This window comes from Coregonus clupeaformis, chromosome 26, assembly GCF_020615455.1.
Source record: "Coregonus clupeaformis isolate EN_2021a chromosome 26, ASM2061545v1, whole genome shotgun sequence".
NCBI lineage: Eukaryota > Metazoa > Chordata > Actinopteri > Salmoniformes > Salmonidae > Coregonus > Coregonus clupeaformis.
Window position 1 is genome coordinate 16614767 of NC_059217.1, and position 24592 is coordinate 16639358.

Consider the following 24592-nt stretch of genomic DNA (forward strand, 5'->3'; position numbering starts at 1 on the left):
CGAGACACACGCACCTGAATACACTCATCAGTACTTTCTATGCGCACCAAAAATACGATATTTTTCTCTGAATTGGCTTGTGAAAGCCTAACACGAAGATCGTATTTTATAACTTAGGTAGTCATGTTGGCAATAAAACAAGCTTTCAAATCATGCCCATAAAACAAGCTTTCAAAGTATGTCCACCAGACCCAGATTGCGATTTATAATGGACAGTTTTTGGATTGCGTAAACAATCCGCCATGTGTGATTGCGGATATGCAGGGTTGTGTTTGAAACGAAACAGCTACAAGTTTGCCTGCTCTATTTCCTCTACAGCACAGCTAGGAGAGGTACAAAAAAAAGTACCTTATAGTTGAAGACTCGTTTGAGTCATAAAAGTGTATTGAAATCGCATAGGAACTGTACACACTTTGGATAGGTGTGTGGCCACTTGGAGACACCAGTTAGCCTGCTCACTCAAACCCTTGTAATGTTTTTGTCTTATGTTTCACCTACCCCACATTTTCCAGGAATAGTCTTATCATGTTACTGAATGTATCCAGAGTATTTTCAGATTTCGTTATCAACAAATGTGGCAAAAAAGTACAGTAAATGTAAATTGCACATAAAATCAACAGTGCAATGTTTGGATTCAGTCTTGTGTCAGGTGAACTGTTGTGTACTCACTTTTGGTCTAATACATTTCCCATTATCTCCAAACTGTTCCCTTTCAATTGCTACCATGTTATGCATATGCTTTTAATATTTCTTCTGTAAGAAACATTTCAATTTAGCCCTATCCATATAGGCCAATTCCCAGGAGTATAAAGGGTTAAGCTGAGATTAACTTAAAGGCCCAGTGCAGTCAAAAACGTGATTTTCCTGTGTTTTATATATACTTCCACACTATGAATTTGTGAAATTATGATATTGCCCTTTTGGTGTAAGAGCTGTTTGAAAAGACTGCCTGAAATTTCTGCCTGTTGTGGTGGGATGTAGTTTTGGCATTCCATTGTGACATCACCATGCGGTAAATTAGTTAATAGACCAATAAGAAAGAGTTCCAAACCTCTGCCAATAACAGCTAATTTTCAGATTTCCCTCCCAACTCAGACCTCTCCCAGACAGTGCTAGCTAAATTCTAGTTTGAGAGCCCTTTGCTAAGAAGCTATTTTTGTTTCTTCTTGACTATTGTAATTGAAAACAATCCCAGTAAGGTAATTAATTGTTATCCAGAAATGATTTGATATTGAGATAAAAATGCAATATATATTACATTTTAAGGGTGCCATTCATTTTGACATATCTTTTTAAGAATTGTTTGTATTATTTGTTAAACAAAATATATTTCTGAGCAATTGTACAAGTATAAAATAATATATTTTCTTAACAATTTGAGCATACAATTATCGCTCAGTATTTGTATTATTTATTTTATATCGTTTTTTTGCTAATCTTTATCAACGGTGCCAAGGACTGTACAAGGAATGGTCACATCAAACAAGGTCAGTTTTCAACACTTTATTTTTAATATTGCACCACAGATACAAAAAATTAAAAAAAAGATAGTTCTAATGAGCACCAGGCACAATGAAGAGACAACACAACAAATTGTTAATTTATACCAAAATAAAATAACAGTTAAATAAACAGAATCACTGAATGTTTGTACAAAGGCAAAGTAAAAGAGGGTGACAATATTTTTGGAGTTATATTTCCAGTGGGGTGTGTGTGTGTGTGTGTGTGTGTGTGTGTGTGTGTGTGTGTGTGTGTGTGTGTGTGTGTGTGTGTGTGTGTGTGTGTGTGGAGAGAGAGAGAGAGAGAAAAAAATGCAACGGCAAAGCCAGAAAAGATAGAGAACATGTCAGTCTCATGAATGAGGTCACCTATAAAAAGGACTGTTACAGCATCCAGCTACTGGACTATTAGAATAAGACTAACACTCTGCAATACCAACCAACCACCTCTCCTTCTAAAATGTCATGCGTGGAAAACATCCTATGGAAACAAAGCAGCATTCATCCTGTATAAGTTAAGACTAAAGTTAATTCATCTAAGTATGTGTTATTGTATTATGGTACATACCTATAGTGAACACATTGATATATATATATACAAATATATTTCAATAAAAGCTCAAAACAAATTGGCATTTTTATGACATTAAAGACTGCCCTCAACTAGGAAAATATTGTTTTCCAGAAAAGCACTTGGATAGCTTAAGATGTAATGTTAGCATTCAATAAAACAGCAACAGCATCCCTGCTGGAGGTTGGACTAGAGCACTTGAAGCGACTAGCTGTTAAACATACAGTAGTAGCGTTGATACCCCCTCACCACTATACAGCTTAGCTTTGCGAGCTACGTGGGAGATAGCTGTAGTCAGTCTGTGCGGTGCAGTGAGCCTAATTTGACCTGGTTTATCTGGAGGCCGCACCAAAGTAGCTGCAGAAGAACTGCTCGTCTGGCCGGAAGCCGTACGCCGTGGCGGGGCGCTGTCCAGGGGTCACCGACGACTGTCCAAACGTATCGATATTCATACTGTAGGGATAAACACACACAGCCATGTCAGCCCCACAGGAGTCGACATCATGTGAGATGGTTCTAATTACCACCACTAGGTGGCATTCTGAGACAGCGAAACATACATGGACACAAACAAAACATGGTAAAAGGCGTCGTAGTATAATAGAACGTTAAGTAAAAGCTAATTAAAAACGTAATGCAATATTGATCTGCCCTAATACAGGGTTCTGACGAAACAATGAAGCTCTGTGACAGGGCACCTGTAGCTGCAGGGGTAAACAGTGGAGGCAGCCAGTGAGCCAACGACATAAAACAGCTAAATGTCAAAAAACAGCTCCGTTAGAGACCAACAGCCAGACCTGTCTAACCTGCATGCCCCCCCTCCACCCCTCCACCCGCCCAGCAACCCCGGCCGGGGGATGATAAAGGGGCTGTAGCTACAACCATACAAATCATTTACCATGGGGATGTGGGTACAGAGGAAGAAAGGCTGGACGATTTCACGGCTGTGCAGTCGGGTCAACAGTGAGTGAGTTAACCATACAGAGTGATGGATAAACTGCCCCTCGACAAACGACAGCATGTCCCCTTCTCTTGCCCGCCACCCTACATCCTTTACTCTCTTGGTCTATACACAGTCAGTTGCTGGCTGGCCGGGCCGACATCCTCTGGCTCATTAAAATGCGAGCTGTTTGCTTTGCCCCTGCGAGCGCCTATAATGATGTGTTGTTTTTAGCCCAAATCACTTCCAGCGATCAGTTACGCACTCTGTACCCCCTCTTCCCCGTGCCCCCTCCCAACCCCTACCTCAGAAATATGTATTTTTCATCTCCGTTCGTCTGTCAGGGGGGATTTGAGAGGCAGGCTAAAGGAGGCTAAGAGAAACACTGGAGAAACACCAGAGCTCTGAGTCACACAGCCTGCCTTGATAGCTTGCCTGCCTCACAGCCTGCCTTGATAGCACTGTCTGACTGCCTGCCTCACAGCCTGCCTGGAGGGCCTGCCTGGATCAGCCTGTCTGCCTCACTGTCTGACTGCCTGCCTCACAACCTGCCTGGATAGCCTGCCTCACAGCCTGCCTGGATCAGCCTGTCTGCCTCACTGTCTGACTGCCTGCCTTACAGCCTGCCTGGAAAGCCTGCCTGCCTCACTGACCATCTGTCTGACTACACCCTGGGCCTAGGAGAAAGAGAGACAGAGACACAGCTGGACCTCAGGTCAGGGCCTGGAGCCTGGTTCTGGTGGTGGGGTTGATGAGGAAAGGATTAAAACAGTGGTATTCAAAGTCGGGGTCGCAACCCCTAGTGGGCCATGGGGGAAATGCAGCCGGGTTGCCCCCCAAAAAGTACAGATTATTGTATGGCATCAATATACAAATATTTTTGTGAAAGATAATTAGAAAAATACAATTTTATTGAGTAAATGTATTTATTAGTTTCTTTTCATTTTTATGAGATGAAACCTATTCTTGGCATTTATCTGTTGATGTAAAGATGGGAATTTACAGATTTAAAGGTTGTGACATTAGATTTGGGGTGTAGTGGTGTTTTTCTTTGGGGAAAAAATGGGTTCCCCAGAAATTCTGCTGGAAAGAATTGGGTCCCCGCTGAAAAAGTTTGAATACCACTGGGTTAAAATGACCACATTACGATAAAGAGGGTCAGTTGATCAACAACTCACTCACACACTTCCTCATACAGTAATATGTGACATGTAAACCAACTCGTCTCTCACCTCATTCCAGGCACGCGTGTGTGTTGTGACATTTTAAGAGAGGGAGGGTTTTGTTAGCAGACAAAGGGCCCTCGTGTTTCCAGCCTGGTCCTGCAGGCCCCAGTGAACCCGGGGTGAAGTATGGGGACACATTCTACAGAGAGCGTAATCGTAGTGCACAGGAAGAGAAGCAGGCCTTTTTCCTTTTTTTGCTCCCCTGACCCTCTGCTCCCTCATACGTCTGTCTCCTCCCGCCTCGCCCCGGCCCTCTCACCCGGGAGGCTTTGATCTCTCCCCTGGCTGTCACTCCTCAGGTTACAGCTACCCACTACACAAGTGCTAAATAACCAGCTCCCCCCTTCCTCCCTCTTTTTCCATCTCACCTGATTGCACCGCCGTTCTGTTTTGCTTTATTTTTACGTTCCTTAACACTCTTGGCTGTCAATCACTGACAATTCTTTCAAAGCGCTCATTGATTCGCCCGTCTGCGTGTTGAGGGGGTCAGAAACCCTCCAATCTCACGCTGTCGTGCACCTCTAGTGAAACCCAGACACTTCTCTTTCCACACGTTGACACGAACGGCGCCCTCGCTCAGCCTCTGTCGCCTGGCCCACTGAGGCTGCTGGGACTTCTTTTAACGTTCTTTAAAATAAAGGAGCCGCTCCTTCCCAATGACCCCTGGACTAGAGACATTTTATATAGTTCATATAAAATAGCTTGTTATGATATTTATTCAAATAACAGTGATTGTATTAAACCCATTTAAAAGATCCCATTCACACCATGTTTCACACATAGTTTTAAATAAGCGCTGGAGCTGGCTTTGATTATTGTGTTAACCTGGACCACTCCAGAGTACACTGGCCAAATTAAAACACTCTTACAGATGCCAATTCCCCCAGCTTGCTCAGTATATTTAAAAGGTATCAGTTACAAAGACATTTGGAAAAAAAGCCTCCTACTCGCTTGCTCTCTCTCCGTTCCCTTCCCTCGCTCTCTCTTTGTGATCTGTTTCTCCCCCCCCCTTCTCTCTCCTTCCCTCCCTCCATCCATCTGAAAGCTGAAATAACTGTGGCATGGATTCAGCGCATAGTCCTGCTCTACACAGCAAGCCTCTCAACAGCAGTCAACACAAACATACTCAGACAGGAAAAAACCTTCCAACACAAGCGCTCTCACACGCAAGATGTTTGATAATAAATAAGACAAATTACTTTAAATAAACTCCAAATTTCCTTGCCTATTCATCATTTTAACAGCATATCAAATTACTTCAACTTGACATATTAGGCCTGTTTAAGACAGCAAAAATCAAAGGATAGTATTTGTTTAATGATAAATATAAATCATTATTTCATCGCAGGCTGTATTCTGAACCTCAACGGAGTAGAGCAGAGAGTGTGTTTGTTCTCAAAGCTCCAGTATTGCTGTTGATGGCCTTCTGGGATATTGGAGGACTGTTGACATATCCCCTGCCCCTGGTTCAATAACAAAGATCAGCGAATACTGGAGGAGAATAACACTGTTCACTGAGCAGCAGAGACAGGCTGAGACTGGGATGGTTTGCTACGGGGTCATTGTCCTGCTTCAGGACAGCCTGTCAGTCCCGTGTGGCTCAGTTGGTAGAGCATGGGTTGTGGGTTCGATTCCCAACGGGGGACCAGTACGAAAAAGTATGAAAATGTACGCACTCACTACTGTAAGTTTCTCTGGATAAGAGTGTCTGCTAAATGACTAAAATGTTAATGCAGGAGAAAGACAACCAGCCCAGCCCTGCTGTGGTTCTCCAGGGGATGGTGGGGTGGAGGGGGCAGAGGTGCAGCCCACCCCCGAGAGGAGCCTCTAGGGGATGGAGATAGATGTGCAGTCCAACCCCTGCCCTACTCTGAGCTCACCTGCCTGGGAAGCCTCTAGCCTGGCCCATGTCTCCATTCTGGTAGTCTATGAAGAACTCTGGGCTGATGGTACCGTCTGCTGGGATGATCCCATCTGGGGAGAGAGACATACAACTCTAAGTTAGAGACAAGTTTACTGTTGAATGTCTCTACACCTCATCTCACTTCATCCATGCTCTCCGTACCTGCGCTGTCGAAGAGGTTGAGTCTCTACAGTAGCACTCTCACTCTGTACCCCTCTCCCTCCCTCCCTCCTCTTTCTCTCTGTACCTGCGCTGTAGAAGAGGTCAGCTCACTGCCTCCCTTCCTCCTTCTCTACCTCCCTCCCTCTGTAGGGGAGAGTGGGGTAAGTTGAGCCACCCTTGTTTCCAGGAAACCATACAGAAAATTAATAATTTGGCCAAATATTTAGGAAGAGGTCATCATTTCATGGAGTCTGTGAAGGAAGTAACCACATGGAAAAAGTGGTAAGCAAGTTAGGTCCAAAAAACGTATTTTCACCAAGCCAAATTAATTTATTGTGTTAGAGGTGTCATGATGCTTGTATCTAAACCCAAGTTGATCATTTGCATTTTTTCTATACAACAGTTGGGGTCTCTATAAGCTTCAATATGAGGTCCTAAACCTGTGTGGGTTAATATATTCAAAATGTTTGCCTTTCGTAAGTTGATCCAATGGTTGAGCCAATGGCAAGTTGAGCAAATTGAAGTGTTTCCTTCCCAGGCATAATGCAAGGCATTATCACTGGGAAATGAGGTAACAACAGGACCTGGCCAATGTATGTTAAGTGTTTAAAAAAGTACAAAGTGTTTGTTAGGTGTTAAGCCTATGTTAAAAGATGCTTAAAATGATTAAAAGACAAAAAGTGATTGTGAATGTGTTGAATTTTGTTTGGGAAATAAAGTACAGAAATTTGTAGGCAGCTTAACTTTCCCTTTTAAATTGTGCCAAGAGACCACAAGCTATGTTTTCAAAACTGTAATGTCTACATGACTTCTGATTATTTCCAGGGACACACAACATCCTGAAATATATGTAGATATCTTTGTTAGAAAGAAGACTATATTTCCCTTGACGGAATGTAAAACATGGCTCAACCCCACTCTCTCCCTCCCTCCCTCCCTCCCTCCCTCCTCCCTCCCTCCCTCCCTCCCTCCCTCCCTCCCTCCCTCCCTCCCTCCCTCCCTCCCTCCCTCCACTATAGAAGAGGTTGGGTCTCTGCAGAATGTCTCTGCCTCCCTCCCTCCCTCCCTCCTTCTCTACCTCCCTCCCTACGTCACTCCGTACCTGCACTGTAGAAGAGGTCGGGTCTCTCCAGAATGTCTCCGTTGTGCATGAAAGGTTCCCCGTCATCTCCGTACATGAATGGTTCTCCATCGTCTCCCATGGCTCTGTTCTCCACCATCTCTAACCACTGGGAGTTGTGCCAGCGGAACCTCTCACTCTGGATCTTCCTCCCCCACTCTTCATCATACTCCTACAGCAGGAAGAGAGAGAGAGAGAGAGAGAGCAAGAGAGATAGCAAGAGAGAGAGAGAGAGCAAGAGAGAGAGAGAGAGAGCAAGAGAGAGAGAGAGCAAGAGAGAGAGAGCAAGAGAGAGAGAGCAAGAGAGAGGAGTAAGGGTTACTGGAGGTTCACACACACAGATAAACAAACAGACTGAGTCATACACATGCATATAAGCACACAGGCAGGCACGCACACACGCTGAAAGCGCTATATGGAAATCCACCATCTTCAATTGATTGAATCCCAGCCTTAGTAGCAAACAGATACACTCTGTGTAAACGGTGAGAGAGGCCACCAAACTGAACTAAACGTGTAATTTGCTGTAGAAGAGTGGCTGGCAGGGAGTCAGGTAGGGCTGGGGGACCAGCCGGACCCCTGACCGCCATATTGGTCCATCCCAGCAGGGAGGGCCAGATCCTCCACAGACTACTAGAGCATCTCACAATACACTGCTCTGTGAGCCTGCACCCTACTGATGCGGTTACTAATAAAAACCTGGCGTGGTGAGAAGGATGGGACTGCGATGGGGCTGTGTGTGTGTGTTTGTGTGTGGAGCTTGGCCGAGGAAGGCTGAGGAGGAACACAGATTCTGTTTTCCTTTCTCTGCGTGGGCCATTTGGGAGAAAGGCTCTCTTTGAGCCGCTGTGCTCCACGCGGCCAGGCCCAGCAAATTAATCATCCAGACGCAAAGCAGAGCCCCCTGGGCACTGACAGCCACCCAAGGCCCAGGCCTCAAACGGGCCCATTGTCGCATCTCAGGGCCGCTCTCCGTCCCCAAAGTGGCAGTGAAACTTTTTGTCAAGCTGCAGATTTATCACATGGCTAAAGTGGTTTAATGACTACACAGCTGACTTCCCCTGGACCATTAGTCTGTAGTAAGGGTTTGATATTAAGCTTAATCCATCATAACGAGAGAGCTGAGCTAATGACGTCTCAGAGGGAAGGAGCCAGCCGATATTAAACAGTACTCATGGCATTTCCAATGTTCCTCCTCAGAGAAAACCTGAATCTAAGAATTATTCTCATGAATTACCCTTCTGTCTGACCTAGAAGAACCATCTATACGTAGGTTTCTCTCTCTCTGTGGGGTGTGTGTGTGTGGACACATTGATCAAATAGGAAACATTCAAGAACGGACAATCATGGCGTGTGCTTCTAAGGTAGCCTGCAGCTCTGAAGACTAATGATTGTTTTGTGTGTGTGTGTGTGTGTGTGTGTGTGTGTGTGTGTGTGTGTGTGTAGGGTCTGCTTTCTCTCTCACCTACTGCATCCTGCCAAGACACTCTCCAGAGCCTGTCCTGGTCTTTCATGTGGTTCACATCTTAATAGTTCTCACTGATAATTTCAATGAAACACTTCCTCTCCCCCACTACCCGCTCCACAGCCCGGCTGTAATCTATAGCTAATTACACTGATCTCAGGCCTGTGACAGATCACACCATGACTGGGACTTAACCACACAGGAATTTGATTTACCAGACCCAGTCAACCTAAATTTTACCATTAGAGACATACAGTTGAAGTCGGAAGTTTACATACACCTTAACCAAATACATTTAAACTCAGTTTTTCACAATTCCTGACATTTAATCCTAGTAAAAATTCCCTATTTTAGGTCAGTTAGGATCACCACTTTATTTTAAGAATGTGAAATGTCAGAATAATAGTAGAGAGTGATTTATTTCAGCTTTTTTTTTCTTTCATCACATTCCCAGTGGGTCAGAAGTTTACATACACTCAATTAGTATTTGGTAGCATTGCCTTTAAATTGTTTAACTTGGGTCAAACGTTTCGGGTAGCCTTCCACAAGCTTCCCACAATAAGTTGGGTGAATTTTGGCCCATTCCTCCTAACAGAGCCGGTGTAACTGAGTCAGGTTTGTAGGCCTCCTTGCTCGCAAACGCTTTTTCAGTTCTGCCCACACATTTTCTATAGGATTGAGGTCAGGGCTTTGTGATGGCCACTCCAATACCTTGACTTTGTTGTCCTTAAGCCATTTTGCCACAACTTTGGAAGTATGCTTGGGGTCATTGTCCATTTGGAAGACCCATTTGTGACCAAGCTTTAACTTCCTGACTGATGTCTAGAGATGTTGCTTCAATATATCCACATAATTTTCCTTCCTCATGATGCCATCTATTTTGTGAAGTGCACCAGTCCCTCCTGCAGCAAAGCACCCCCACAGCATGATGCTGCCACCCCCGTGCTTCACGGTTGGGATGGTGTTCTTCGGTATGAAAGCTACCCCCTTATTCCTCCAAACATAACGATGGTCATTATGGCCAAAAAGTTATATATTTTTTTCATCAGACCAGAGGACATTTCTCCAAAAAGTACGATCTTTGTCCCCATGTGCAGTTGCAAACCGTAGTCTGTCTTTTTTATGGCGGTTTTGGACCAGTGGCTTCTTCCTTGCTGAGCGGCCTTTCAGGTTATGTCGATATAGGACTCGTTTTACTGTGGATATAGATACTTTTGTACCTGTTTCCTCCAGCATCTTCACAAGGTCTTTTGCTGTTGTTCTGGGATGATTTCCACTTTTCGCACCAAAGTACGTTCATCTCTAGGAGACAGAACGCGTCTCCTTCCTGAGCTGTATATATATATATTTTTTTATTTTTTTGACAGCTGCGTGGTCCCATGGTGTTTATACTTGCATACTATTGTTTGTACAGATGAACGTGGTACCTTCAGGCGTTTGGAAATTGCTCCCAAGGATTAACCAGACTTGTGGAGGTCTACAATATTTTTGGCTGATTTCTTTTGATTTTTCCATGATGTTAAGCAAAGAATTTGAAGGTAGGCCTTGAAATACATCCACAGGTACACATCCAATTGACTCAAATTATGTCAATTAGCCTATCAGAAGCTTCTAAAGCCATGACATCATTTTCTGGAATTTTCCAAGCTGTTTAAAGGCACAGTCAACTTAGTGTATGTAAACTTCTGACCCACTGGAATTGTGATACAGTGAATTATAAGTGAAATAATCTGTCTGTAAACAATTGTTGGAAAAATTACTTGTGTCATGCACAAAGTAGATGTCCTAACCGACTTGCCAAAACTATAGTTTGTTAACAAGAAATTTGTGGAGTGGTTGAAAAACGAGTTTTAATTACTTTTGTATTGAGTTTTAATGACTGATGGGATCAGGAAAACATAGAAAATCAGGAAAACCAGAATTTTGGCCAGTTTCAGTTAGAAATGAATGGGAAGAAAATGTCAGAATGCCCATACTTACGTTCTAAATAGTAGGCTTTTTGGGTATGCAAAAATAGAACGTTTTATACTATGTGAAATTTAGAAAATTGAGCACGCTTTAAATGTCAGGATGCCATACTCATTTCTAGTAGAATTCGCTGCACACTATTGAGGAAGAGAATTGTCTTTTCAGACGTGTTTGACAACAGCTGATAAATCAGAATAGAGGAAGCGTTCTACAAAAATGAACGAATGGCGGGGATTGCTTACTGCATACGATTTCACTAAACAGATAGATAGATAGATAGATCGATAGATCGATAGATAGATAGATAGATAGATAGATAGATAGATAGATAGATAGATAGATAGATAGATAGATAGATAGATAGATAGATAGATAGATACTTACAGCGATGATGTCCAGTGTGTTGTCACAGACTTTGCGTATCTCGGCGTTCTTGTCGTGCATCAGGTCAATGAGGTAGGCGGGAGCCTCTGGAGAGAGGGAGTTAAGGAGAGGACAACAGAGAAAGGGAGGGATGCATTCTACACTTATTTTGGATCATTTTGCTGTTCCTTCTACTCAAACACATCATTCAACAGTATCTCTTTAATCAAGATCACAGTTACGTTATGGTATTGGAGGGAGAAAGTAATGAGAGAAAGACTCTGCTTTTGCTCTTTAATTTATAGAAAGCAGACACGAGACAGTTGCCCCGCGGCCAAACGAACAACTCTTACATTTCCTGTGATGAGAGAGAGATATTGTAAATCAGAATAACTCTCCCAAGGCAGACCATTTGGCAGAGATCCCTCTAATATTCTCCATAGAATGAAAACATCTATCAAATACAGTATTACTGCAAGCTATTTGTAATTGTATGCCTGCCGTCTCAGATCACGACTGTGCAGTGTGGAGCACTGAGGTCATGGACAGGGTAACTGAGGTTGCCGTGGAAACACACATTGAAAGAAGCAGATGGGATATAGGGTGAAACTGTTGGTTACCATGGTAACACAATTTAAAGACAGGGTAAATAAATAAGAACTACATTGAAAGACATTTAGGAAGATATTTTAGGGTTATTTGGGCTGAGGTCTATATCATGGTTAATGTAGGTATATTGTGGTATATTGAGGTATACCGAGGTATCTTGCAGTAAACTAGGCTATATTGAGGTAAACTGGGATATATTGAAGTAAACTGGGATATATTGAGGTATCCTGAGAAATATTGAGGTTTGTTGTAAGAGGGAGGATACGTGTGTCCTTGATGATGACATCCCTGGTGGCCTGGTGGAACACCATCTGGTAGAACACATAGACAATCTGACACACAAACTCATCGTCCTCCTGTTTGGCTATAGGGAGAGAGAGATGAAACAGACGATCTGACACACAAACTCATTGTCCTCCTGTTGGGCTCACATACACAGAAATACTGTACATACAATCCCTCAACAAGCAAGCTAATACAAGTCGATGTACTGTATATTGTATCATAGATTTCAGATAAGTACTTGTATCATCATTACTCCTCATATTGTAGCTCACATAGCATGTCAGTTTGATCATAACTTGCAGGCATTTTAGTAGGATAACCCTCCCTCCAGCATGTGCAGGCCTGGGCCCTACCTACTACCTACCGTTGAGCAGCTCGATGAGGGCAGGGATGATGCCAGACTTGGCCATCATGGCAGCACAGGAGTCGTCCATGGACACCGTCCCCATCATGATCACCACCTCTAGGATCAGGTCATCCTCTGCCGAGCCTGGTGGGGGCAGAAGTCAGGGGTCACAGAGATCAAAGCTGAGAAGGGAGAAGTCACTGTGTGTGTGTGTGATCACTGTACTTGTGTGACTGCTGACATCATTCAATGATGTAGGATCAGTCAGTGACACTGATAGAGTGATGAAGGTTATGGGTTAGAGGTTGGGGTTGGGGTTGGAGAAAGCCATGGGATAGAATTTGTTCAAATTTAAAACTTGTGGTATGGCCGTACAGTATTTGCTTCTCTCAAATACTTCAGGCTGAATGCACCTGTAAGTTGCAACACCAGTCCTCCCTCCCCCTTTTCTCTCTCTCCCTCCCTCCCTCATTACCTGGTTTGAGGCGGTCTTTGAGGCCTATCTGGTTTGAGGCAGTCTTTGAGGCCTACCTGGTTTGAGGAGGTCTTTGAGGCCTACCTGGTTTGAGGAGGTCTTTGAGGCCTACCTGGTATGAGGAGGTCTTTGAGGTAGGGCACCAGGTTGTACTCCTTCAGCACCAGTTCCCAGTCCAGGTCAGGAATGGTGAGGTTAGCCAGGGTCCCCAGACACTCAATCACATACTCTTCCCTCTCCTCCCCTCCCATCTGAGCAGCCAGGTCACCTACATAGTCCTGAGGGGGGATGAAAGGGAGGTCAGTTACCATAGAAACAGAGGTCAGGGTCCAACACCACAATGTTCTGTTCCAATAGAGCAGGGGCTCCCAAACCTTTTTGGCCCACGACCCCATTTTGATATGAAAATTCTCACGACCCCAACCATGTGAAAAGAAATGAACAGCCAACGTTAGCTTCTTTAATTGGGGCTATTGCAGTCAATTGCAAAACATTCTAACAGTATTTCTGATTGTATTCTCAACTCACCATCATATAGTTTTAATGTGGGGCTTTGACAGTCAATTGCAAATTTGTCTGACATAATGTATCTTATCTCACCACCACTAATGAGATGGGTGTGGCTTGATGCATGTCGCGTCAGAGCTTCTCAAAGTCAGGGGACGTGGTCAACAGTGTGCACCTCATCTCTCCGGTCACATTCAAACTGGATCAATATTTATTTTTAATGCAGACGAGAGCACTGAATCAACGTAATATGAGTCTTAATGCTCGGAAGGAGACAGCACCCTATTCCCTTTGAGTTAGGAACCAAAACTCATCCATATTGACCCATGAATGCATTGTCTGCAGCATTTGGTCACATGACAGCTCGATCAGCTTCCCAAATATGTCTGTTAAATAGGCAAGGAGAAAATGTAAACTATAAAAACAAATAGAGAGAGTCACACTCTATGTATAAACTCCCAGTAATTTATTGGGTAAGAAACCACCAACGTTTCAGCATCACTGTGCCTTCTTCAGGGTAATGTCATGAATGCTTGAACCTGGTTACAGTGGGGAAAAAAAGTATTTAGTCAGCCACCAATTGTGCAAATTCTCCCACTTAAAAAGATGAGAGAGGCCTGTAATTTTCATCATAGGTACACGTCAACTCTGACAGACAAATTGAGAAAAAAAAATCCAGAAAATCACATTGTAGGATTTTTTATGAATTTATCTGCAAATTATGGTGGAAAATGAGTATTTGGTCACCTACAAACAAGCATGATTTCTGGCTCTCACAGACCTGTAACAACTTCTTTAAGAGGCCCCTCTGTCCTCCACTCGTTACCTGTATTAATGGCACCTGTTTGAACTTGTTATCAGTATAAAAGACACCTGTCCACAACCTCAAACAGTCACACTCCAAACTCCACTATGGCCAATACCAAAGAGCTGTCAAAGGACACCAGAAACAAAATTGTAGACCTGCACCAGGCTGGGAAGACTGAATCTGCAATAGGTAAGCAGCTTGGTTTGAAGAAATCAACTGTGGGAGCAATTATTAGGAAATGGAAGACATACAAGACCACTGATAATCTCCCTCGATCTGGGGCTCCACGCAAGATCTCACCCCGTGGGGTCAAAATGATCACAAGAACGGTGAGCAAAAATCCCAGAACCACACGGGGGGACCTAGTGAATGACCTGCAGAGAGCTGGGACCAAAGTAACAAAGCCTACCATCAGTAACACACTACGCCGCCAGGGACTCAAATCCTGCAGTGCCAGACGTGTCCCCCTGCTTAAGCCAGTACATGTCCAGGCCCGTCTGAAGTTTGCTAGAATGCATTTGGATGATCCAGAAGAGGATTGGGAGAATGTCATATGGTCAGATGAAACCAAAATAGAACTTTTTGGTAAAAACTCAACTCGGTCGTGTTTGGAGGACAAAGAATGCTGAGTTGCATCCAAAGAACACCATACCTACTGTGAAGCATGGGGGTGGAAACATCATGCTTTGGGGTTGTTTTTCTGCAAAGGGACCAGGACGACTGATCCGTGTAAAGGAAAGAATGAATGGGGCCATGTATCGTGAGATTTTGAGTGAAAACCTCCTTCCATCAGCAAGGGCATTGAAGATGAAACGTGGCTGGGTCTTTCAGCATGACAATGATCCCAAACACACCGCCCGGGCAACGAAGGAGTGGCTTCGTAAGAAGCATTTCAAGGTCCTGGAGTGGCCTAGCCAGTCTCCAGATCTCAACCCCATAGAAAATCTTTGGAGGGAGTTGAAAGTCTGTGTTGCCCAGCGACAGCCCCAAAACATCACTGCTCTAGAGGAGATCTGCATGGAGGAATGGGCCAAAATTCCAGCAACAGTGTGTGAAAACCTTGTGCAGACTTACAGAAAACATTTGACCTGTGTCATTGCCAACAAAGGGTATATAACAAAGTATTGAGAAACTTTTGTTATTGACCAAATACTTATTTTCCACCATAATTTGCAAATAAATTCATTAAAAATCCTACAATGTGATTTTCTGGATTTTTTTTAAAAATTTTGTCTGTCATAGTTGACGTGTACCTATGATGAAAATTACAGGCCTCTCTCATCTTTTTAAGTGGGAGAACTTGCACAATTGGTGGCTGACTAAATACTTTTTTTCCCCACTGTATGTAGACAAACGGTGCAATTAGTGCAACCAATGACAATAGTGAGGGGTGTGTCGTAATTGCTAGGTTAATCAGAATGAATTGAGCGCAACTGTTAAAAGACAACAGCCCACAGCATATTGAATATATTATGCTATTGTTAGCATTATCATTAGCATAACATTAGCATCAACATACACTACCGTTCAAACGTTTGGGGTCACTTAGAAATGTCCTTGTTTTTGAAAGAAAAGCAATTTTCTTGTCCAGTAAAATAACATCAAATTGACCAGAAATACAGTGTAGACATTATTAATGATGTAAATGGCTATTGTAGCTGGAAACGGCTGATTTTTTATGGAATATCTACATAGGCGTACAGAGGCCCATTATCAGCAACCATCAGTCCTGTGTTCTAATGGCACGTTGTGTTTGCTAATCCAAGTTTATCATTTTAAAAGGCTAATTGATCATTAGAAAACCCTTTTGCAATTATGTTAGCACAGCTGAAAACTGTTGTGCTGATTAAAGAAGCAATAAAACTGGCCTTCTTGAGACTAGTTGAGTATCTGGAGCATCAGCAATTGTGGGTTCGATTACAGACTCAAATTGGCCAGAAAAAAATAACTTTCTTCTGAAACTCGTCAGTCTATTCTTGTTCTGAAAAATGAAGGCTATTCCATGTGAGAAATTGCAAAACACCAGTCTCAACGTCAACAGTGAAGAGGGGACTCCGGGATGATGACATTCTAGGCAGAGTTGCAAAGAAAAAGTCCAATGTCTGTGTTCTTTTGCCCATCTTAATCTTTTCTTTTTATTGGCCAATCTGAGATATGGCTTTTTCTTTGAAACTCTGCCTAGAAGATCAGCATCCTGGAGTCGCCTCTTCACTGTTGACATTGAGACTGGTGTTTTGCGGGTACTATTTAATGAAGCTGCCAGTTGAGGACCTGTGAGGCATCTGTTTCTCAAACTAGACACTCATGTATTTGTCCTCTTGCTCAGTTGTGTACCGGAGCCTCCCACTCCTCTTTCTATTCTGGTTAGAGCCCGTTTGCGCTGTTCTGTGAAGGGAGTAGTACACAGCGTTGTACGAGATCTTCAGTTTCTTGGCAATTGCTCAGTGGGTGTATCATACAATGCGTCCATACGGCAAAGGGAGCAGCCTCAGCCGCCAGTGAAACACATTCATAACTAGAGTGCAGAGGCCTGCCCGTTGTCCCGTCTGTGCAAAAGCCCACCATTCAATCCCATAGAATCAGTTTTTCATCAATATAGCCACGGAGCAAACTGAACATCCCCTGTGCCGTTTCATGCTCATATAGCATCCCCCGACATGTAGCGAACAAAAGTCAATGCATCTCGGCCCTCACAGCTAAGAAGTTTTTGAGTCGTTCAGTCAGTTTCCTCTTGATTGCTAGATATAGCATCAATTCTTAGTTTCACAGTGTTATCTGACAAAGGTATTGATGTGGGTTTCTGTGCCTCTGCCTCCCCACACATTGTTTTCACCATATCAACTGCGGCCGGTAATATCAAAGTCTCTGCAATAGTGTGTTGTTTCATAGCGTAGCGGGCTTAGCCATTCACCGTGGGAATGATTAAAGTGCAACGGTCAAGTGCGGCCATTTACCACGATCTAAGTGTGCTCTCTGGTTGAAATATATCTTTTAGATTTGTAATTTTAGTTTTTATTGTTTCCTTTCACAATATAACAACAATGCAATTGAATTACAATTGGCATTAAACAATAATTTGATAGACAATCAGATTCCAAACTCTCCATCATGGCCAAGACCAAAGAGCTCTCCAAGGATGTCAGGGACAAGATTGTAGACCTACACAAGGCTGGAATGGGCTACAAGACCATCGCCAAGCAGCTTGGTGAGAAGGTGACAACAGTTGGTGCGATTATTTGCAAATGGAAGAAACACAAAATAACTGTCAATCTCCCTCGGCCTGGGGCTCCATGCAAGATCTCACCTCGTGGAGTTGCAATGATCATGAGAACGGTGAGGAATCAGCCCACAACTACACGGGAGGATCTTGTCAATGATCTCAAGGCAGCTGGGACCATAGTCACCAAGAAAACAATTGGTAACACACTACGCCGTGAAGGACTGAAATCCTGCAGCGCTCACAAGGTCCCCTTGCTCAAGAAAGCACATATACATGCCCGCCTGAAGTTTGCCAATGACCATCTGAATGATTCAGAGGAGAACTGGGTGAAAGTGTTGTGGTCTGATGAGACCAAAATCGAGCTCTTTGTCATCAACTCAACTCGCCGTGTTTGGAGGAGGAGGAATGCTGCCTATGACCCCAAGAACACCATCCCCACCGTCAAACATGGAGGTGGAAACATTATGCTTTGGGGGTGTTTTTCTGCTAAGGGGACAGGACATCAAAGGGACGATAGATGGGGCCATGTACCGTCAAATCTTGGGTGAGAACCTCCTTCCCTCAGCCAGGGCATTGAAAATGGGTCGTGGATGGGCATTCCAACATGACAATGACCCAAAACAGACGGCCAAGGCAACAAAGGAGTGGCTCAAGAAGAAGCACATTAAGGTCCTGGAGTGGCCTAGCCAGTCTCCAGACCTTAATCCCATAGAAAATCTGTGGAGGGAGCTGAAGGTTCGAGTTCCCAAACGTCAGCCTCGAAACCTTAATGACTTGGAGAAGATCTGCAAAGAGGAGTGGGACAAAATCCCTCCTGAGATGTATGCAAACCTGGTGGCCAACTACAAGAAACGTCTGACCTCTGTGATTGCCAACAAGGGTTTTGCCACCAAGTACTAAGTCATGTTTTGCAGAGGGGTCAAATACTTATTTCCCTCATTAAAATGCAAATCAATTTATAACATTTTTGACATGCATTTTTCTGGATTTTTGTTGTTGTTATTCTGTCTCTCACTGTTCAAATAAACCTACCATTACAATTATAGACTGATCATGTCTTTGTCAGTGGGCAAACGTACAAAATCAGCAGGGGATCAAATACTTTTTCCCTCACTGTACCATTCCTTATATGAGTGAGGGTCCTTCTCCCTCCAGTGTGTCAATATTACTATTTTGGCTGTGGTTGGAGCAACTTTTAGCCAGTTTAAACATGGGCTTCTCAGTCTATCAATATCCTTAGTGATATTCAGTAATAACAAAGCAGGATTTGCAAGTATTGTTCTTCTGGGTGGACATGGAAGAGGAACTTAATGCCCCATTTGGCGCATCAGATTATTTGAGTCAACAAAAGTTGGGACAGCAGAATCCAGTAATGTCCCATACTAAAAATATATGGAGCCAGATTCATGACAGAGAGATCTTCACCTTTCTTGACGAGCTCTGCTTTGTTATGGAACAACCCTGAATTGAAAATCGGGGGACACATGGTTTTCTGGAAACATTGGTATAGAAAGGGGATAAAGAACATTGGTTGTCTGTATCAAGAAAACACTTTGACCTCTTTTGAAGAACTAACGTCCAAGTATAATTTACAGAAACAAGACTTTTGGAGGTATCTCCAGCTTAGAGGTTGTATGTTTAAGGTAGGACAAAACAACAACAAATTCCCAGTACATTCCGATTTAGGTGTTAAGATATAAATCCTATGCAAATTACCACATACCGCAAGTTGATGGAAAAGATTGGGGATATTCTGGGTACCACAATTCTTCAAATATTCCGAATACAGAATATCCCCAATCTTTTCCATTAACTTCTGCCAAAAGTTATGCAAGCTTGGACAGTTACAGAACATATGGATCATGTCACCTGTACTTGACTGACATCTCCAGCATAGGTTGAATTCTATCAAACCCATTCTGTTCAACCTCAGGGGAGTCCAATAAATCCTACTGAACACTTTAAATTGAATCAGCTTGGACCGGGCATCTCTCATAGGGAGGATAATCTGTTGTACTATTATATTCCATTCCTCCTCTCCAAATGTTACCTCCAAGTCATTTTCCCATAAGGCCTTTAGGCCCTCACAAGTTCCATTAAATGCACCTATAAAGGTGGCTATATATAAGCCCTGCGGTATGTGGTAATTTGCATAGGATTTCTATCTTAACACGTATTTGGGCAGCCACAAAGGCTTCTTGATATAATTGCATGTTAGGGAGCTTTAATCCTCCCTTCTCAATCTTTGCCTGTAATCTCACTAGTTTCATCCTGGCCCTTTTACCGGCCCAAATAAAATCAGTAATAATTTTGTCGATGGATTTAAAAGTATAGACAGGTATGGATAATGGTAACATGCTGATTACGTAATTCAGTTTAGGAGCTATGACCATCTTTATAACCTGTATCCTACCCCATAGCGAGATTTGTAGCTTATCCCAGCTCTTAAACTGGAGTTGGATTTTGTTCAATAGTGGGTCAAGGTTTTCAGAAATCATGTTATCTACACCAGGATTTAAAGCGATCCCCAGGTACCTCAAGTTTTTAGGGACCCATTGAAACCTCCAGTTGAGGAAGTCATTTCTCAGACAATGTTTTGATAGGGGCATTGGTCCAGTTTACTTTATAGCCCGATATCTCTGAGAATGCAAGGTCCAGTAAAAGCAGTGTGGAGAGTTGGGGGTCTGACATTAATAGTAATATGTAGTCTGCATAAAGCAGTAGTTTATTCTCCCTACCTGCCATATTAACCACTTTGATTGACTGATGCAGCCTAATGGCTTCGGCTAATGGTTCTAATGCTATAATAAATAGGAGGGGCGAGGGACAGTCACCTTGTCTTGTGCCTCGTCCTACTGAAAATGGAGATGATCGTAGTCCGTTAGTGACTACCATGGATTTGGGGTCGTTGTACATAAGTTTAATAATATTCTGACAGCCCTGTCCAAATCCAAATGTATTTATTGTATAATGCAGGTTGTCCCAGCCCACCCTATCAAACACTTTTTCTGCATTTAGGGATAAGGCTGCCACTGAAGTATCCAAATATTTTGCCTTCCAGATGACATGCAATAGGTGTCTAAGATTATCAGATGAAGTTCTGCCTTTAACAAATCCCACCTGGTCTGGATTGATGATTTTCTTAATGATTTGATTTACCCTCATAGCCAGAAGTTTTGTAAACTACTTTCCATCACAATTTATAAAAGAAATTGGACGGTAGCTCCCACACTCATGGGGATCCTTTCCCTTTTTGAGGATTAGGGTGATTACTGCATCACTCATTGAAGGTGGGAGCTCAACTGTGTCAATCAATGTGTTAAATGTTTAAATATTTCTGGGCTAAGCTGCTCTGCAAACCTTTTATAGAAATCACTGGGTATCCCATCCAACCCTGGAGTTTTACCACTGGGTGCTTGTCTTATAGTTTCGGTCAATTCCTCCAAAGTAACAGGGCGGTCGAGCCAATTCATGTCTTCCTCTGTTAGTTTAGGAAGGTTCAAATTCTGAAAGAATGCCTCTGCTTTCTGCATATCTAAAGGACCGTCTGAAGTATAAAGTTCCTGATAGAAGTCTCAAAATATATTGTTTATTTCTTTATGATTGGTAATCAGCTTGCCTGTCTTATTTCTGATTCCACATACTTATCTGTTTCTCTAGATTTCAATTGACTGGCTAACAGTTTTCCTGTCATTTCACCTGATTCGTACCATCTCTGCTTCAGCCTGTACAGTGAATATTCAGCTTTTTTACTGAATAAAGTATTCAGCTCGTATTTGGTTTTCGTCAGATTTACCAGAGAAATGTTGATAGGATTGGACCAATATTCCCTCTCCAGCGTTTTGAGCTCTGTTTCAAGTTTCAAAATTTTCTGTTTATCTAGTTTCTTAATAGTAGCTGATCGTTTAATCATTACTCCACGTATGTATGCTTTAAAAGCTTCCCAGACATGTACCCGTTTTGCACTATTGTTGTTTGTTTCAAAGAATATCATAATGTGTGTTTTATGGAATTCACAAAATGCCTTGTCCTGTAAAAGGCTGGTGTTCATTCGCCAACCTTTTAATTTTCCTCTTTCTTCTCCTATTCCAACAGTCAGATCAATGGGTGCATGATCTGTCATAGCTATCGTGCCCACACTGCAAGCACCAAATTTATCTATGAGAGTGTGAGATCAGAAAGTAGTCGATGCGTGAATAAACAGTGTGCCTATTTGAAAAGAATGTGTAATCACGAGAGGTTGGATTGATCAATCTCCATATATCATAAAGACCAGCATCTTTACACAGTGTTTTAATTGCTTCTTGAGTTTGAGGTCCTGGTTAGAACAGTTTTGGATTTATCTAAAAAAGCATCAGGGGCCTGATTGTAATCCCCCCCCCTAGTACCAGAGGAAAATCACCGAAATCCAGTATTATTTTGTTAAGTTGAAGGAAGAAGTCTGGGTCCTCCTCATTTGGAGCATAAATATTTCCCAATCTTATGTTTTGTCCTGAAATCTTTACAAGTAAAATCAAGATACTTCCCTCTTTGACCCTAAAACTATTTTTCCACTTGAACAGGTAGAGACGACATTTTCGTGGTTTTCGTCAAAAGTGTCTGCTTTTGTGCGTTTCTAAGTCCTTTTTCAATGTAACCGACAATTAGTTCACAAAATGTGTAACTAGGCGTTGAATAATTAGTTAAAATATAGTTGGAGCTACACAGCCTCTTTAGTTAGCTGCTGCTACTAACCACATCGTCGCCGGAAGTCCTAACTTTTAGATTTGAATTATTTTCATTTAGATTTTTAAGGTTAACTACAGTTGAAGTCGGAAGTTTACATACACTTAGGTTGGAGTCATTAAAACTCGTTTTTCAACCACTCCACAAATTTATTGTTAACAAACTATAGTTTTGGCAAGTCGGTTAGGACATGTACTTTGTGCATGACACAAGTAATTTTTCCAACAATTGTTTACAGACAGATTATTTCACTTGTAATTCACTGTATCACAATTCCAGTGGGTCAGAAGTTTACATACACTAAGTTGACTGTACCTTTAAACAGCTTGGAAAATTCCAGAAAATTATGTATTGGCTTTAGAAGCTTCTGATAGGCTAATTGACATCGTTTGAGTTAATTGAAGGTGTGCCTGTGGATGTATTTCAAGGCCTACCTTCAAACTCAGTGCCTCTTTGCTTGACATCATGGGAAAATCAAAATAAATCAGCCAAGACCTCAGAAAAAAAAGTTGTAGACCTCCACAAGTCTGGTTCATCCTTGGGAGCTATTTCCAAATGCCTGAAGGTACCGCGTTCATCTGAACAAACAATAGTACGCAAGTATAAACACCATGAGACCACGCAGCCGTCATACCGCTCAGGAAGGAGACGCGTTCTGTCTCCTAGAGATTAACGTACTTTGGTGCGAAAAGTGCAAATCAATCCCAGAACAACAGCAAAGGACCTTGTGAAGATGCTGGAGGAAACAGGTATAAAAGTATCTATATCCACAGTAAAACAAGTCCTATATCGACATAACCTGAAAGGCCGCTCAGCAAGGAAGAAGCCACTGCTCCAAAACCACCATAGAAAAGCCAGACTACGGTTTGCAACTGCACATGGGGACAAAGATTGTACTTTTTGGAGAAATGTCCTCTGATCTGATGAAACAAAAATAGAACTGTTTGGCCATAATGACCATCGTTATGTTTGGAGGAAAAAGGGGGTAATTTGCAAGCCGAAGAACACCATCCCAACCGTGAAGCACGGGGTGGCAGCATCATGCTGTGGGGGTGCTTTGCTGCAGGAGGGACTGGTGCACTTCACAAAATAGATGGCATCATGAGGAAGGAAAATTATGTGGATATATTGAAGCAACATCTCAAGACCAGTCAAGAAGTTAAAAGCTTGGTCACTAATGGGTCTTCCAAATGGACAATGACCCCAAGCATACTTCCAAAGTTGTGGCAAAATGGCTTAAGGGCAACAACGTCAAGGTATTGTAGTGGCCATCACAAAGCCCTGACCTCAATCCTATAGAAAATGTGTGGGCAGAACTGAAAAAGAATGTGCGAGCAAGGAGGCCTACAAACCTGACTCAGTTACACCAGCGGAGGAGGAATGGGCCAAAATTCACCCAACTTATTGTGGGAAGCTTGTGGAAGGCTGCTCGAAACGTTTGACCCAAGTTAAACAATTTAAAGGCAATGCTACCAAATACTAATTGAGTGTATGTAAACTTCTGACCCACTGGGAATGTGATGAAATAAATAAAAGCTGAAGTAAATCATTCTCTCTAATATTATTCTGACATTTCACATTCTTAAAATAAAGTGGTGATCCTAACTGACCTAAGACAGGGAATTTTTACTAGGATTAAATGTCAGGAATTGTGAAAATCTGAGTTTAAATGTATTTGACTAAGGTGTATGTAAACTTCTGACTTCAACTGTACATTACAATGATTTTCAGAGACAAAGACGATATTACAATATATTTCTTTATGGTATTATTTTTTTAACCAGGATTTTTGAAATTCTGGCGACCCTGTATGAGGTCGCAACCCCTAGTTTGGGAACCGCTGCAATAGAGCCTAGCTATGTATTCAGCTACTAGCATAAGAACAAGCATAGCTATGGATTCAGTCATCTCCGAAACCCAGAACAAAAATCTATTAAATTCTGGGAGGAAACTAATGCGACTTGCAAAGTCTTCACCCCAAGGGAACCTATCTGCAAGTTTCAAGCAGGGCCAAATGTCCCCTCCCCTTCCGAAATTCAAAAGATGCGAGTACCTGCGAAATCATGATTTATCCAAATGATCAGTGTCGAAAAATCAGCGTACCGGAACAAAGTTCATTGTTAGTCTTGCATCCCACAAATCAAATTTTATTTGCCACATGCGCCGAATACAACAGGTTTAGACCTTACAGTGAAATGCTTACTTACAAGCCCTTAACCATCAATGCAGTTTTAAGAAAAAAAGTTAAGTAAAAAATATAAGTAAAAAATATAAAATAAAAAATTATTAAAGAGCAGCAGTAAAATAAAATAATAGTAGGGAGGCTATTTACAGGGGGTACCGGTACAGAGTCAATGTGCGGGGGCACCAGTTAGTCGAGGTAATTGAGGTAATATGTAC

At 42.5% G+C, this 24592-nt stretch overlaps 1 protein-coding gene across 2 annotated transcripts in view; it reads right to left on the reverse strand.

Annotated features, from left to right (window-relative positions):
* Positions 1–1488: 1488 nt before the first annotated feature.
* LOC121540422 (kinesin-associated protein 3-like) overlaps positions 1489–24592 on the reverse strand; it is a 66611-nt gene continuing 43507 nt past the window's right edge. The window contains exons 14-20 of one of the 2 annotated variants that reach the window (XM_041849278.2): positions 13045–13210; positions 12476–12601; positions 12092–12190; positions 11239–11324; positions 7404–7593; positions 6117–6210; positions 1489–2523 (exon numbers count right to left, since the gene is read on the reverse strand). In XM_041849278.2, the coding sequence (XP_041705212.2) occupies positions 2403–2523; positions 6117–6210; positions 7404–7593; positions 11239–11324; positions 12092–12190; positions 12476–12601; positions 13045–13210 (882 nt within the window). In that variant the 3' untranslated portion in view covers positions 1489–2402. The remainder of the gene's footprint in view (positions 2524–6116; positions 6211–7403; positions 7594–11238; positions 11325–12091; positions 12191–12475; positions 12602–13044; positions 13211–24592) is intronic. The other variant, XM_041849279.2, reaches the window with a different exon arrangement.